The sequence below is a fragment of the Arachis ipaensis genome, chromosome B6 (genome assembly GCF_059453495.1).
Source record: "Arachis ipaensis isolate K30076 ecotype BB chromosome B6, ASM5945349v1, whole genome shotgun sequence".
NCBI classification, from domain to species: Eukaryota; Viridiplantae; Streptophyta; class Magnoliopsida; order Fabales; family Fabaceae; genus Arachis; species Arachis ipaensis.
Window position 1 is genome coordinate 112166660 of NC_142441.1, and position 15581 is coordinate 112182240.

At 36.0% G+C, this 15581-nt stretch overlaps 1 protein-coding gene, 1 long non-coding RNA gene and 1 other non-coding gene across 6 annotated transcripts; all 3 read left to right on the forward strand.

Annotated features, from left to right (window-relative positions):
• The first annotated feature begins 4042 nt into the window (after nucleotides 1-4042).
• On the forward strand, nucleotides 4043-4150 carry LOC148562326 (small nucleolar RNA R71). Its single transcript, XR_015886786.1, has one exon. It is a non-coding gene; the product is annotated as a small nucleolar RNA R71 (small nucleolar RNA).
• Nucleotides 4151-10345: 6195 nt separating this feature from the next.
• Nucleotides 10346-11120, forward strand: LOC107648315 (uncharacterized). Its single transcript, XR_001621862.3, has 3 exons — nucleotides 10346-10586; nucleotides 10749-10834; nucleotides 10918-11120. It is a non-coding gene; the product is annotated as an uncharacterized LOC107648315 (long non-coding RNA).
• A 3-nt stretch (nucleotides 11121-11123) lies between these two features.
• Nucleotides 11124-14539, forward strand: LOC107604703 (uncharacterized). 4 transcript variants are annotated; one of them, XR_015886148.1, is made up of 6 exons: nucleotides 11124-11976; nucleotides 12466-12640; nucleotides 12874-13050; nucleotides 13762-13823; nucleotides 14238-14317; nucleotides 14402-14539. XR_015886148.1 is itself a non-coding variant. In XM_088491906.1 (6 exons), the coding sequence occupies exons 2-5, from the start codon at nucleotides 12534-12536 to the stop codon at nucleotides 14267-14269; spliced, it is 378 nt and encodes a 125-aa protein (XP_088348032.1). In that variant the 5' UTR covers nucleotides 11124-11976; nucleotides 12462-12533; the 3' UTR covers nucleotides 14270-14317; nucleotides 14402-14539. The 4 variants fall into 4 exon arrangements, 3 of the variants coding, with proteins under 3 accessions (XP_088348032.1, XP_088348033.1, XP_088348031.1); XM_088491906.1 differs by having other exon boundaries at nucleotides 12462-12640; XM_088491907.1 differs by having other exon boundaries at nucleotides 12462-12640; nucleotides 12921-13050.
• The last annotated feature ends 1042 nt before the right edge of the window (nucleotides 14540-15581 follow it).

A 15581-nucleotide genomic window follows, 5' to 3' on the forward strand; every position in this document is an offset into this window, starting at 1 on the left:
AAATCAAATAGGATAAAAAGAAGAGAATATACTATAAATTCCAAAATATCAATGAAAATTAGCTTCAATCAGATGAGCGGGACTTGTAGCTTTTTGCCTCTTGAATAGTTTTGGCATCTCACTTTATCCATTGAGGTTCAGAATGATTGGCATCTATAGGAACTTAGAATTCAGATAGTGTTATTGATTCTCCTAGTTCAGTATGTTGATTCTTGAACATAGCTACTTTATGAGTCTTGGCCGTGGCCCTAAGCACTTTGTTTTCCAGTATTACCACCGGATACATAAATGCCACAGACGCATAACTGGGTGAACCTTTTCAGATTTTGACTCAACTTTGCTAAAGTCCCCAATTAGAGGTGTCCAGGGTTCTTAAGCACACTCTTCTTTTTGCTTTGGACCTTGACTTTAACCGCTCAGTCTCAAGTTTTCACTTGACACCTTCACGCCATAAGCACATGGTTAGGGACAGCTTGGTTTAGCCGCTTAGGCCAGGATTTTATTCCCTTAGGCCCTCATATCCACTGATGCTCAAAGCCTTGGATCCTTTTTATTTACCCTTGCCTTTTGGTTTTAAGGGCTATTGGCTTTTTGCTCTTGCCTTTTGGTTTAAAGAGCTTTTGGCTTTTTCTGCTTGCTTTTTCTTTTTCTCTTTTTTTTTGTTGGCATTTTTTTTCTTTCTTTTCTCTCTCTTTTTTTTTCTGCAAGCTTTTGTATTCACTGCTTTTTCTTGCTTCAAGAATCATTTTTATGATTTTTCAGATTATCAAATAACATTTCTCCTTTTCATCATTCTTTCAAGAGCCAACATATTTAACATTCATAAACAACAACTTCAAAAGACATGTGCACTGTTCAAGCATACATTCAGAAAACAAAAAGTATTACCACCACATCAAAATAATTAAACTAGTTTCAAGGATGAATTCAAAACCATGTACTTCTTGTTCTTTTGTTTTTAGAACAGTTTTCATTTAAGAGAGGTGATGGATTCATATTCATAACTTTAAGGCATAGACACTTAGACACTAATGATCATGTAATAAGACACAAATATAAATAAACATAAAGCTCAGAAATCGAAAAACAAGAAAATAAATAAACAAGGAGATTAAGGAATGAGTCCACCTTAGTGAGGATGGCGTCTTCCTCTTCTTGAAGAACCAATGGTGCTCTTGAGCTCCTCTATGTCTCTTCCTTGTCTTTGTTGCTCCTCCCTCATAGCTCTTTGATCTTCTCTAATTTCATGGAGGATGATGGAGTGCTCTTGATGCTCCATCCTTAGTTGTCCCATGTTGGAGCTTAATTCTCCTAGGGAAGTGTTGGTTTGCTCCAAATAGTTTTGTGGAGGGAAGTGCATCCCCTGAGGCATCTCAGGGATTTCTTCGTGAGGAGTTTCCTCATGCTCATGTTGAGGTCCATGATCTCTTGTTTGCTCCATCCTTTTCTTAGTGATGGGCTTGTTCTCTTCAATGAGGATGTCTCTGGCCTTAGGTGCTGTAAATGGTTATGGAAAAACAAAAAGCAATGCTTTTACCACACCGAACTTAAAATGTTTGCTCGTCCCCGAGCAAAAGATGAAAGAAAGAAGTAGAAGAAGAAGAGAAATGGAGGAGAGGGAGAGAGAGTAGGTTTCGGCCAAGTGGAAGAAGAGAGGGTTGTGTTGTGTGAAATAGAAGAAGGAATGAGGGGTTTATATAGAGGTGGGGAGGGGTTTAGGGTTCGGCCATTTAGGGTTGGGTTTGGGAGGGAAAATATTTTGAATTTGAAGGTAGGTGGGGTTTATGGGGAAGAGAAGATGGATGTGAGTAGTGAGGGAGTGATGGGAAAGAGTGATTGAAGTGATTGGTGAAGGGAATTTGGGGAAGAGAGTTATGAAAAGGTGTGAAGGAGAGAAAAGAAGTGGTGGGGATCCTGTGGGGTCCACAGATCCTGAGGTGTCAAGGATTTTTCATCCCTACACCCTTTAGACGTGTAAAACGCCCTATACATGCAATCCTGGCGTTTAACGCCAGACTGCTGCCTGTTTCTGGCGTTAAACACCACTTCCATGCTTTGTTCTGGCGTTTAACGCTAGGTAGATGCTTCTTTCTAGCGTTAAACGCCAGCTTGGTGCCTGTTTCTGGCGTTTAAACGCCAGACTGTTCTCCTCCAGGGTGTGCTATTTTTCATTCTATTTTTCACTCTGTTTTTTATTTTTCAGTAGTTTTTGTGACTTCACTTGATCATCAACCTAAAGAAAACATAAAATAACAATGGAAAATAAATAAATATAATTAGATAACATTGGGTTGTCTCCCAACAAGCGCTTCTTTAATGTCAATAGCTTGACAGTGAGCTCTTATGGAGCCTCACAGATGTTCAGAGCAAGGTTGGAACCTCCCAACACCAAACTTAGAGTTTGAATGTGGGGTTCAACACCAAACTTAGAGTTTGGTTGTGGCCTCCCAACACCAAACTTAGAGTTTGACTGTGGGGGATTTGGTTGACTCTGTAGTGAGAGAAGCTTTTCATGCTTCCTTTCCATGGTTACAGAAGGAGATCCTTGAGTTTTAAACACAAGGTTGTCCTCATTTAGTTGAAGGACTAACTCTCCTCTGTCCACATCAATCACAGCTCTTGCTGTGGCTAGGAAGGGTCTTCCAAGGATGATTGATTCATCCTCATCCTTCCCAGTGTCTAGGATTATGAAATCAGCAGGGATGTAAAGGCCTTCAACCTTTACTAACACGTCCTCTACTTGTCCATAAGCCTGTTTTCTTGAGTTGTCTGCCATCTCTAATGAGATTCTGGCAGCTTGCACCTCAAAGATTCCCAGTTTCTCCATTACAGAGAGTGGCATGAGGTTTATCCCTGACCCAAGGTCACATAGAGCCTTCTCAAAGGTCATGGTGCCTATGGTACAAGGTACTAAGAACTTTCCAGGATCCTGTTTCTTCTGAGGCAATGTCAGTTGATCCAGATCACTTAGTTCATTGATGAGCAAGGGAGGTTCATCTTCCCAAATCTCATTACCAAATAATTTGGCATTCAGCTTCATGATTGCACCAAGGTACTTGGCAACTTGCTCGTTAGTGACATCTTCATTCTCTTCAGAAGAAGAATACTCATCAGAGCTCATGAATGGCATAAGGAGATTCAAAGGAATCTCTATGGTCTCTAGATGAGCCTCATATTCCTTTGGTTCCTCAGAGGGAAACTCCTTGTTGATCACTGGACGTCCCAGGAGGTCTTCCTCACTGGGATTCACATCCTCTCCCTCCCTTGTAGGTTCGGCCATGATGGTTAAATCAATGGCCTTGCACTCTCTTTTTGGATTCTCTTCTGTATTACTTGGGAGAGTACTAGGAGGAGTTTCAGTGACTCTTTTACTCAGCTGGCCCACTTGTGCCTCCAAATTCCTAATGGAGGACCGTGTTTCATTCATGAAACTTAGAGTGGCCTTAGATAGATCAGAGACTATATTTGCTAAGCTAGATGGATTCTGCTCAGAGCTCTCTGTCTATTGCTGAGTGGATGATGGAAAAGGCTTGCTATTGCTAAACCTGTTTCTTCCACCATTATTAAAGCCTTGTTGAGGCTTTTGTTGATCCTTCCATGAGAAATTTGGGTGATTTCTCCATGAGAGATTATAGGTTTTTCCATAAGGTTCACCCATGTAATTCACCTCTGCTATTGCAGGGTTCTCAGGATCATAAGCTTCTTCTTCAGAAGATGCCTCTTTAGTACTGTTGGATGATTCTTTCAATCCATTCAGACTCTGAGAGGTCATATTGACTTGCTGAGTCAATATTTTATTCTGAGCCAATATGGCATTCAGAGTATCAATTTCAAGAACTCCCTTCCTCATAGGCGTCCCATTATTCACAGGATTCCTTTCAGAAGTGTACATGAACTGGTTATTTGCAACCATGTCAATGAGTTCTTGAGCTTCTACAGGAGTTTTCTTTAGGTGAATGGATCCACTTGCAGAATGGTCCAATGACATCTTTGATAATTCAGACAGACAATCATAGAATATATCCAGGATGGTCCATTCTGAAAGCATGTCAGAAGGACACTTTTTGGTCAGTTCCTTGTATCTCTCCCAAGCTTCATAGAGGGATTCCCCTTCTTTCTGTCTGAAGGTTTGAACATCCACTCTAAGCTTGCTAAGCTTTTGAGGAGGAAAGAACTTGGCTAAGAAAGTCGTGACCAGCTTATCCCAAGAGTTCAAGTTGTCTTTAGGTTGAGAGTCCAACCATACTCTAGCTCTGTCTCTTACAGCAAACGGGAAAAGCATAAGCCTGTAGACCTCGGGATCAACCCCATTGGTCTTAACAGTATCACAGCTCTGCAAGAATTCAGTTAAGAACTGAAAAAGGATCTTTAGATGGAAGTCCATGAAACTTGCAGTTCTGTTGCATCAGAGAAACTAATTGAGGTTTAAACTCAAAGTTGTTTGCTCCAATGGCAGGAATTGAGATGCTTCTTCCATGTAAATTGGAATTTGGTGCAGTAAAGTCACCAAGCATCTTCCTTGCATTGTTATTATTTTCGGCCATGTTTTCTTCTTTTTCGAAAATTTCTGTCAGATTTTCTCCAGAGAGTTGTGCTTTAGCTTCCCTTAGCTTCCTCTTCAGAGTCCTTTCAGGTTCAGGATCAGCTTCAACAAGAATGTTCTTATCCTTGTTCCTGCTCATATGAAAAAGAAGAAAACAGAAAAGAAAATATGGAATCCTCTATGTCACAGTATAGAGATTCCTTTATATGAGTAGAAGAAGATATGAATAGAAGATGGAGAATCCAAACACAAGGGTGAGGAGTAGGTTCGAATTCTTAGATGAAGAGGAGTGTTAGTAAATAAATAAATAAATAAATAATTAGAAGGAGATGAGAGAGAGGAAATTTCGAAAATTACTTAAATTAAAATTAAAATTTAAAGTTAAATTTTGAGAATTAAAATTGAAATCAAATTAAATTAAAAATTAAAATAATTAGTTAATAAAAAAAGAAATTTGAAAAAGGGGGAAGGGATTTTTGAAAATTAGAGAGAGAGAATTAGTTAGGTAGTTTTGAAAAAGATATGATTGAAACAAAAAGATAGGATTGATTAAAAAAATTTGAAAATCAATTTTAAAAAGGTAAGAAGTTAGAAAAGATTTTGAAATTGATTTTGAAAAAGATGTGATTGAAACTTAATTTGAAAAATATTTGAAAAAGAAATTTAAAAAGATTTGATTTTGAAAATTAAAGTTGATTACTTGACTAACAAGAAACTAAAAAGATATGATTCTAGAGTTTAAAGATTGAACCTTTCTTATTAGGCAAGTAATAAACTTAATATTTTTTTGAATCAATCACATTAATTGTTAGTAAAGATTTGAAATTATGAAACAAAATAAGAAAAAGATTTTTGAAAATCATTTTGGAATTTTCGAAAATTATGAAAGAAAAATGAAAAAGATTTGATTTTTGAAAAAGATTTGAAAAAGATAAGATTTTTAAATTGAAAATTTGATTTGACTCATAAGAAACAACTAAATTTTAAAAAGTTTTGAAAAAGTCAACTCAAATTTTCGAAAATTTATGAGTGAAAAAGGGAAAGATATTTTTTTTATTTTTGAATTTTAATAAGAAAGAGAAAAACATCAAAAAGACTCAATGCATGAAAATTTTGGATCAAAACATGTGATGCATGCAAGAACACTATGAATGTCAAGATGAACACCAAGAACACTTTAAATGTCATGATGAACACCAAGAACTTATTTTTGAAAAATTTTCAAGAAAAGAAAACATGCAAGACACCAAACTTAAAAATTTTTATTCTTTAGACATTAACAAATTGAAAATGCATATGAAAAACAAGAAAAGACACAAAACAAGAAAATATGAAGATCAAACAAGAAGACTGGCCAAGAACAACTTGAAGATCATGAAGAATGCAATGCATGAAATTTTTGAAAATAATTTTTCGAAAATTAAAAAGATGCAATTGACACCAAACTTAAAAGTTGACTCTAGACTCAAGCAAGAAATACAAAAAATATTTTTGATTTTATGATTTTGTAAAAAAATTTTGTATTTTTCGAAAATTAATTGGGAAAAATGAAAAAGGAAATTTTTTTTTTTTGTATTTTTCGAAAATAGGGAATAAAACGCTTAAAATTAAAATAAAATTACCTAATCTGAGCAACAAGATGAACCGTCAATTGTCCAAACTCGAACAATCCCCGGCAACGGCGCCAAAAACTTGGTGCGTAGAAATCGTGACGGTTCCATTCCTTGGTAACGGCGCTGAAAACTTTATACGCACGTTCATAATCTTAATTCTTTGTCACAACTTCGCACAACTGACCAGCAAGTGCACTGGGTCGTCTAAGTAATAAACCTTACGTGAGTAAGGGTCGATCCCACGGAGATTGTCGGCTTGAAGCAAGCTATGGTCACCTTGTAAATCTCAGTCAGGCGGATTCAAATGGATATAGAGTTTTAATAATTAAAAGATAAATAAAATATAAACTAGGATAGAGATACTTATGTAATTCATTGGTGAGAATTTCAGATAAGCGTATAGAGATGCTTTTGTTCCTCTGAACCTCTGCTTTCCTGCTGTCTTCATCTAATCATTCCTGCTCCTTTCCATGGCAAGCTTTATGTAGGGCATCACCGTTGTCAATGGCTACATCCCATCCTCTCTGTGAAAATGGTCCAATGTGCTGTCACTGCATGGCTAATCATCTTTCGGTTCTCGATCATACTGGAATAGGATTTACTATCCTTTTGTGTCTGTCACTACGCCCAGCACTCGCGAGTTTGAAGCTCGTCACAGCCATCCCTTCCCAGATCCTACTCGGAATACCACAGACAAGGTTTAGACTTTCCGGATCTCAAGAATGGCTATCCATGGGTTCTAACTTATACCACAAAGATTCTAATATCTCGGACTCGGTCCCCTGTATTAGATATCTAAGAGATATTCATTCTAGCCTGTTTGCATGTAGAACGGAAGTGTTTGTCAGGCACGCGTTCATAAGTGAGAATGATGATGAGCGTCACATAATCATCACATTCATCATGTTCTTGGGTGCGAATGGATATCTTAGAATAGGAATAAGCTTGAATTGAATAGAAAAACAGTAGTACTTTGTATTAATTCATGAGGAACAGCAGAGCTCCACACCTTAATCTATGGTGTATAGAAACTCTACTGTTTGAAAATACATAAGTGATAATGGTCCAGGCATGGCCGAATGGCCAGCCCCCATGAAAGTCTAAGATAGCATAAAAACTAATCAAAGATTCCTTACAAAGATAGTAAAAAGTCCTATTTATACTAAACTAGTTACTAGGGTTTACATAAATGAGTAAATGATGTAGAAATCCACTTCCGGGGCCCACTTGGTGTGTGCTTGGGTTGAGAATTGAGCTTTATATGTGTAGAGGTCTTTCTTGGAGTTGAACGCCAGTTTGTAACCTGTTTCTGGCGTTTAACTCCACTTTGCAACCTGTTTCTGGCATTTGACTCCAGAATGCAGCATGAAACTTTCGTTCAACGCCAGTTTATGTCATCTATCCTTAATCAAAGTATGGACTATTATATATTTCTAGAAAGCCCTGGATGTCTACTTTCCAACGCAATTGAGAGCGCACCATTTGGAGTTATGTAGCTCCAGAAAATCCACTTTGAGTACAGGGAGGTCAGAATCCAACAGCATCTGCAGTCCTTCTTCAACCTCTGAATCTGATTTTTGCTCAGGTCCCTCAATTTCAGCCAGAAATTACCTAAATTCACAAAAAAACACACAAACTCATAGTAAAGTCCAGAAATGTGATTTTTAATTAAAAACTAATAAAAATATACTAAAAACTAATTAAATTATACTAAAAACTATGTAAAAACGATGCCAAAAAGCGTATAAATTATCCACTCATCAGACATCCGCGCGTACGCGCGCATGGCGCGCGCGCGGATGGTGGTGCAATGGAGGCGATGCGTACGCGCACATGGCGCATCCGCGTCGATGGCTTATTTCGAGAGTGGCGCGTACGTGTCATGTGCGTGTACGTGCGAGTTGGTTTGTGCGAAAGGCACAATGCGCGCGCAACGTTCGCACAAATCTCGGGTTTTTGGCTTGTGGGTGGAATTTCTCAATCCACGCATACGCGTACATGGTGCGTCCGCGTGGGTAGGCGAAAATGCTTGATGCACGCGTACGCGCGCAGTGCGCGTACGCGCGGATGTTGCTCTGTTTTCCAAATTTTTTTTCTATGTTTTTGCACCAATCCAAGCATTCCAAACCCCCAAACAGCTACCAAAACACTATAAAACCTTATTTAACATACTAAACTATCAATTATACTCAACAAATCAACCAAAAATATGAATTTAAACTAATTACCAATAAGTACAAAAAGAGAAAATGAAAAGATATTACCATGGTGGGGTGTCTCCCACTGATGATTGGACTTTTGTGTGGTTTAGAATTTCACAAATGAAGTCTCGTTGCAATATAGTTTCTAAACCAACAAACAATCCTTTCATACAAAAATTTGTTTGTCACAAGTAATAAACCCCTAAAATCTATAAACCGAAGTATTGAATCTCGGGTCGTTCTCCCTAGGAATCGCAAACAAATGTTCTTGTTATTGGTTATGAGATATTGTTTGGGGTTTTTGGAATAATAGGCAAGAAATATAAATGGCAAAGGAAATAAACTAACAACTAACAAAGCTCTTGGCAAGGTATGAGAACTAGAAGTCCTATCCTAGTTATCCTCCTCAATTGTGACCACAAATTATCCATTGCTACCACTTAGTTAACCTCTAACCATGGAGGAAAGTCAAGTGGATGAATCAACTTGATTCCACAAGTCCTAGCCAACTCCCAAGAGAAAGACTAGCTTTAGTGGTATCCAAATCAATTAGCAACTTCTAATTATCAATCAACAAAGGAATTAGATAACCCAAACGTCACTAATTACTCTACCTAGGCCAAGAGGAACAAAATCTATACTAAAATCCAACCAAGCATTTTATCAAACACTTGGAAGGCATAAAAGGAAAGCATAGTAAAAAGTGCAAGGAAATTAAATCTACACTACTCAATTGCAAGAAATCAAACAACAACAAATCAAATGAACAATAAAGGAACATGAGAACATAAATTGCATTGAAATGAAAATAGAAGAAACAAAAGTACATGAACATAAAAGTAGAAAATCACATGAATTAAATGCTAAACTAGTGAGAGGAGAGGTAGAAGAAGAAGAATTGCAAAGAGAAAAGTAAATCAAAGTATGAAATTAAACTAGATCTAAGAGTTCCTAATCTAGATCTAACCTACTCCTAATTCTAGAGAGAAGAGAGAGCTTCTCTCTCTAAAACTAATCTAAATTAAACTAATGTGTGAAAGTATGTAAAGTATGTTGATTCTCCTTCAATTCTTGGCTTAAATAGTATCAGAAATGAGTTGGATTGGGCCCACAAGGCTTTAGAATTCGCTGGCCACGTATTGCTTTAAGTGGATCATATTGCAGCAATAATGCGTGCGCGTATAGTGCGCATATGCATTACCATACGTATAGCAACTATAGCAAATCTTATATCATTTTAAAGCCCCGGATGTTAGCTTTCCAACGCAACTGAAACCGCATCATTTAGATCTCTGTAGCTCAAGTTATGGCCGATTAAGTGCAAAGAGGTCAGCTTGACAGCTTTTGCGATTCCTTCATTTCTTCATGAGTTCTCCATTTTTACATGCTTTTCATTCATTCCCTTGATCCAATCTTTGCCTCCTATGCCTTAAATCACTTAACAAACATATCAAGGCATCTAATGGAATCAAAGGTAAATCAAGATTAAACAATTAAGGACCTAAAAAGCATATTTTCACTCTTAAGCACAATTAAAGGAGAATTTATAACACTACAAGAAAAATTAATGTTAGCGACAAATTTTTACCGGCCATAATACAATAGCCACTATTTCTTTTATTTAAGATATCTTTTTGTGTCAATTATATATTTGCCGTTATTGCTGTATGTTATAATGGCAATTATTATTATTGCCACTAAATAATTATCTTTTTATACTTTTAATCATACTTTCTTTAAATTAATGGTGGCAATTATTAATATTGCCGCTACTTCATTATTATATATTTTTAATCTCGTCTTCTTAATTCAGCTGACTCACAAACTGTCTTTCCTAAATCAAGTAACCTAAGGAGAAACTCCTCAAGCTTTTCCCACCGCCGCTGACCACCGCCGCAGGTCTTACCATTGCCGACGACCGTCTATCATCCTTCACTGATTCACACTCATTCAAATTGATCGTTTTTCATGTTTTCATCCTCTCCCCTCAGATCAACATCGCTATTCTTGCTCGTTCGTGTCTCAGATCTCAATTGCTAGGTTCGGTTCCTATCTTAAAGCATCGTTAATGGTGGCAGGAAAGCCAACGCGGAGGTTGAGGAGGTTCTTGATCAGATGCTCACTCGTTTGGCTATCTACGACGATTCCAAGCTTGAGCCCTTACTCTCCAAGCTTCTCCCTCTCTGCATACCTTCACTCTTCTTAAACTCCGCCGCTGTTTGCAACAAGGTTCACCGATTCTCCTCTCTCTCTTTCTAGCTCAATTTTATTTATCAGCAATTTCAAGTATTGTTGCTTTCGAATTTGAAGATGCTACTGATGATGTTTCGCTTTTAATTTTGTGAATACTTGTGTTAATTCTGCAAATATCATAGGATTTTAAATTTGTAGTTGCTAGCGACTTAGGGCACATTGGAGTTAGACTTAAGAGGGAAGATAGTTTCAGCATTGAATTCATGGATCTTCAATCCGAAGAGGTAATATTAACAAATTGCACAGTTTTGAGTTCTACCAATGTTGCTTCTATGATCTATAATTCACTTTTTGGTCTTCATTACAGTTTTCACAGTGGAACTAATAAGAGTGAAGGGTGGCAAGATAACTACAGAGCCTGGTCCTGTCAAGGGAGGCAGCACGGTCATTACATTCATTGAAGATCCTGATGGCTACAAATTTGAACTTTTGGAAAGAGGCCCTACTCCCAAGCCCTTGTGCTAAGTGATGCTTCGAGTCGGTGATCTTAAGGGTTCCATAGAATTTTATGAGAAGGTAAAAGTCGATGCTATTATATGTCTCTACTATTTTGGTATCCTGTGCCCATTTTGAAGAGATCTTTGTGGTTGCATGCTATTTAGGCTTTTGGTATGGAGCTCCTTCCCACTCGAGATAATCCAGAATACAAGATATGGCGACATCTCTTTGCTATTTATTATTTTCTTTCTACTGTGACATTTAGAAATGATCTGCCTAATTCTCAACATTTAAGATGATTTGAAGGTAAATTAGGATCATATGAAATTTTATTCTTATAGTTGTATCAATTAATCTGTATGGACGAACTAAGCTTAGCGATAAGAACTAAAGTTCATTCTACTCAATCCTCTTAACATTTGATGATCCTTTAGATGGAGCTGTACTACAAAGGTAACATTCAGTGTGGCATGTAGTGTGGATGTCTAGTTGCTATTGAATACCTACAGTTTTAAACTTGATTCTCACAAAAGATGCTGTTTTTGGTTTCTTATGCTATTGAATTCCTTTTGAAGTGCTCTCTGCCTCGAGCACCTCGGACTAGCCACAGCTTCTCGCTTTTCTTCCTAGTTCCTATCAATGATGTTTGTCTCCGGCTTTGTTCTCTTGTCTTCTCGCTATCACTCTTATGCTTTTCTTATGGCCCTGTTTCTTAATCCTCTGCTTGCTTTTTTTATGGGGTGGTGTTGTTTTGCCTTACCATTTTGTTTCTTACTTTTATCAAGCTAGTGATGACTATTGAGGCGACAACTCATTGTGGTACATGAATTATATATATATGGTCAAAATTTCATGATATTCATTCTCTCTCTGTTTTTTCTTCAAAACCAGATGTACAGAAGCATGAGGGATGACTTGGGAAGACAAGGTACTAATAAAAATCTTCTTTGACTTTTACTTCAAATCAAAGCACATAATCATCAACAAAACAATGAGATTTTTCTTTCTTTTATTTTCATTGTTGTGATATGCATAAAATAAAAATAATAAATATAAATGTTGGTACAACAAGTTGGGTGCATTGAAAGCAAAGAGTATCCATCGTTGTTTCTCTCTTGGCATGTTTTTTAAGTTCTGAAAGAAAAGGCTATGATCTCTCATATATGCATAACTTTGGAAAATCTCTGCGAAACTACATTATTGTTTATTCCTCATTTATTGTATCTTCCTTTTTGCATTTAGTTGATGCCAAATTTGAGTAGCAACACTGACAACCCATATGTCCTTTTAAATCTTCTTCTAATGGCATTTTCATGAAATCACATTAAACAAAAAAGGAACAATAATAACAAGGCCAAAGCAATGTTCATTAAATTATTATAAATCAGTTATTTTGTTTTGTGTTTTTGGCAGGTAGGATTTCATCAAGCCACCATAGGAACCAATCTTTTGAGGAACATGATGATGGATGTGTTGAAGAAGTGAATGATGTTAATAACAATAATAATCATAATCAAAACTATCATCCATGTTCACAATCCATTGGAAAAGAATCTGATTCTCTTCGGATACAGTAACTTCTCCCTAAAAAGGTAACCTTACCTTACCTTCTTTTTTTTTTCTCTTTTCACATTTTGTCTCGAAATAATATCAGACTTTTTCAAATAAGTAAAAAAGGAGTGTGATTGGAATTTGCTTATTCGATTATCTATCTATCTATGTTTTGCTTTTTCTTAGCTTTTTCCTTGTTCTGAAGCAACTACTTTTGCTTTTTTGAAATTCGCTTTGGTGTGGATTCTCTATTCCTACAATGCAAATAACACAGAACTAGAATGAGAGAAACTATTCCATATCTTAGAACCTGCAATGCAGGAACCAAAGAACAGTGCCATATCCGTACTCCTTTTATGATTATGCTTATTCAACTCAACAACAACAACATCAACCACCTCATTCCACAGTTTTCCCTATGCTGCCACCACTTCTTGGAAATTTCCTCCAGGTGAATACAACATAATGCTGCATGCCCAAATAAATTTAAATATAAAAAAGCTCTCTTTTTGGTACTATTTTACTTTTTATTAGTATCCATTTATGTTCTAGCTTTTTTAGCTTGTGATGGAGTGGTTTATTTTATTTTATGAAGCCCATGCCATAGGCTGCAAGTTAAGTTCATCAGCTCTTTTCACTCTTCACTTTTTTTTTATTCAGTGAGATATGATCTTTCTATAAGTCTTGTTTGTTTGTCAAATGTTTTAACAGCTTTTGGGATCTAATCCTATGACTTGGTCCAGTAGGAAACAAAGCTCAGTGAACAGATCATCTACTAAAATTGAATTTCAGATGCCTTGCTGATGCACAAGTATTTTATTTTTTTGTAGATCATCTACTGAAAGCGGTTATTTGTAGTTCATGTTCCCTCCACCTCTTAAGTATTTTATTTTTTTTCTTGAAAAGGGGCATTGACTGTTGTGGATATCCAAGAAATCAAGAGTGGTGCCATGCCCCAAGATTTGTTTATTGCTAGTAGTAGTATTTTAGTAGGTTGAAAATCTTTGCCATGCTATAAGCTGCAGTAGTATGGTACTTCTAGGAAATTTACTTTGGTTCAAAGTAACAAAACATTTAAGTACTGTGTTTGAAAATTTAATTAGAATTTTTAAACTAATTACTACAAGCTTGATTATAATATCTTCTAGTGTTCTTCTCACAGGGGCCACCACTACCTTCTTCTTTTGCACCGTCGTGCGCCATATCAAACCTGCCAAAGAATTGGTACTCCTCTGTTCTCTTAAGATTTAATTCTAATTGTATATGCAACCAGTGTTTGTATTGTACTGTTCATGTTCTATTGTCTTAAAATTGTAAAGAGGACTACATTGATGTGTTACTATCTAAACTTGTATATATTGATTACAATTTAGCATGTACAAAACACCAAAATGCATGCTAGATTTTATCATAGGCACATCAATGTGTTTGTAGTATTCAGAACTTATCAATATGATGCGTGTTTATGAATTTTATTTAAATGGCTTAGATCAGGATCATGTGAAAACTTTGAAACTTGAATAGTTGTAGTCATGAGTTGTTCATTTTTATTTATATTGACTTTTTTCCTATTTATTCTCTCAGCATAGAGCTAATACATTTTGTCTTATCGTTTTTTATTGTTTTTGAAAATTTTAGGATGCAGTATCTGGTTTAAAGAACTGAGTTAGAAAAATGTCTTCTGAACCTGAATGTTTCATGCTTTAGTATGGCTCCTGGTAAGGAAGTGTAATGTTAATAATGTCCATATACTGAACAATTATTATTTAGTTTTAGCAAGGTAGCTGTCTCTTTATGTGCAGTGCTCTGGAGCTTTTTCTGGTTAAAAGAAAGATTAAGGGACCCTCGTGGCTACAGGTTTCGAACTTTTCAAAGCAAGAGCAAAGACCAACTTCAAAGCTAGGAGAACCGTGTCATTAGTGTCAAGGCAAAAAACATTGCCAAGCTATCAATTCCTTGAAAAGTAGCCAAAAGTTTATAGTTTTAGATTCTTTAGTATATTCATGATTCATGATTTTTCTTCCTCATTTACTTTTAAATTCTTAGATCAATTACTAAAAACGAAAGCTAGGCTACTTTTAAAGGTACAACTTTAGATCATTGTTAATACTTGTATTGCTACATTGATGTAACATAGTTATAGACTTGTAGCATTTTTTGTTTTTTAGATTTGTAACATGATTTATTATTTTCAAGATAAATTTGTGTATCAATATTTTGAGTTTAATGAAATATCTCATTTTGTAGTAATTAATTTCAGTATATTTATATTATGCATAACAATAATAATTATTGGCAAAAATAATTGAGATTCTAGGAAAAAATAGTTCGTGCTTATAAGAAAATGAGTATAATATAACTAAAAAAAAGTCTTAAGATTTTAGCGGCAATAGTAATGGCCGGTAAATGTGAATAACATTACAATTTTGAATTATTTTTAGTAGCCATATAAATTGCCGGTAAAATGAGTTTTGGCGGCAATAGTAATGGCCGCTAAAAACGAATAACATTGCATTTTAAGAATTACTTTTGGTGGCTATATAAATTGCCAAGAAAATGGCCGCTAAAAGTTATTTATTTTTTGCGGCCATTAAAAAGGTCTTTACCGGCAAATGTTATAATTGCCGCTAAAACCTTTTAGCGGCAAAGTATAAGACGGCTAATGTCTAATTGCCGATAAATGTATTAACGGCTATTTTTATTGCCGCTAAAAGCAAAATAAATGGCCGCTAAAAGTTATTTTTCTTGTAGTGTAAAATCATGCTATTTCATTGGATAAATGGGAGAAAGGTTGACAAAACCCTCTAAATTCAACACAAGATAAACTCTAAATATGGGGTTTATCAACATCCCCACACTTAAACCAAGCATGTCCTCATGCTTAAACCAAGAGAAAGCAAAGGATATCAACATTTATTCAATGAGATCTAACTAAATGCACCCTACCTATATGCAACTATCTATATGAATGCAACTAAATGC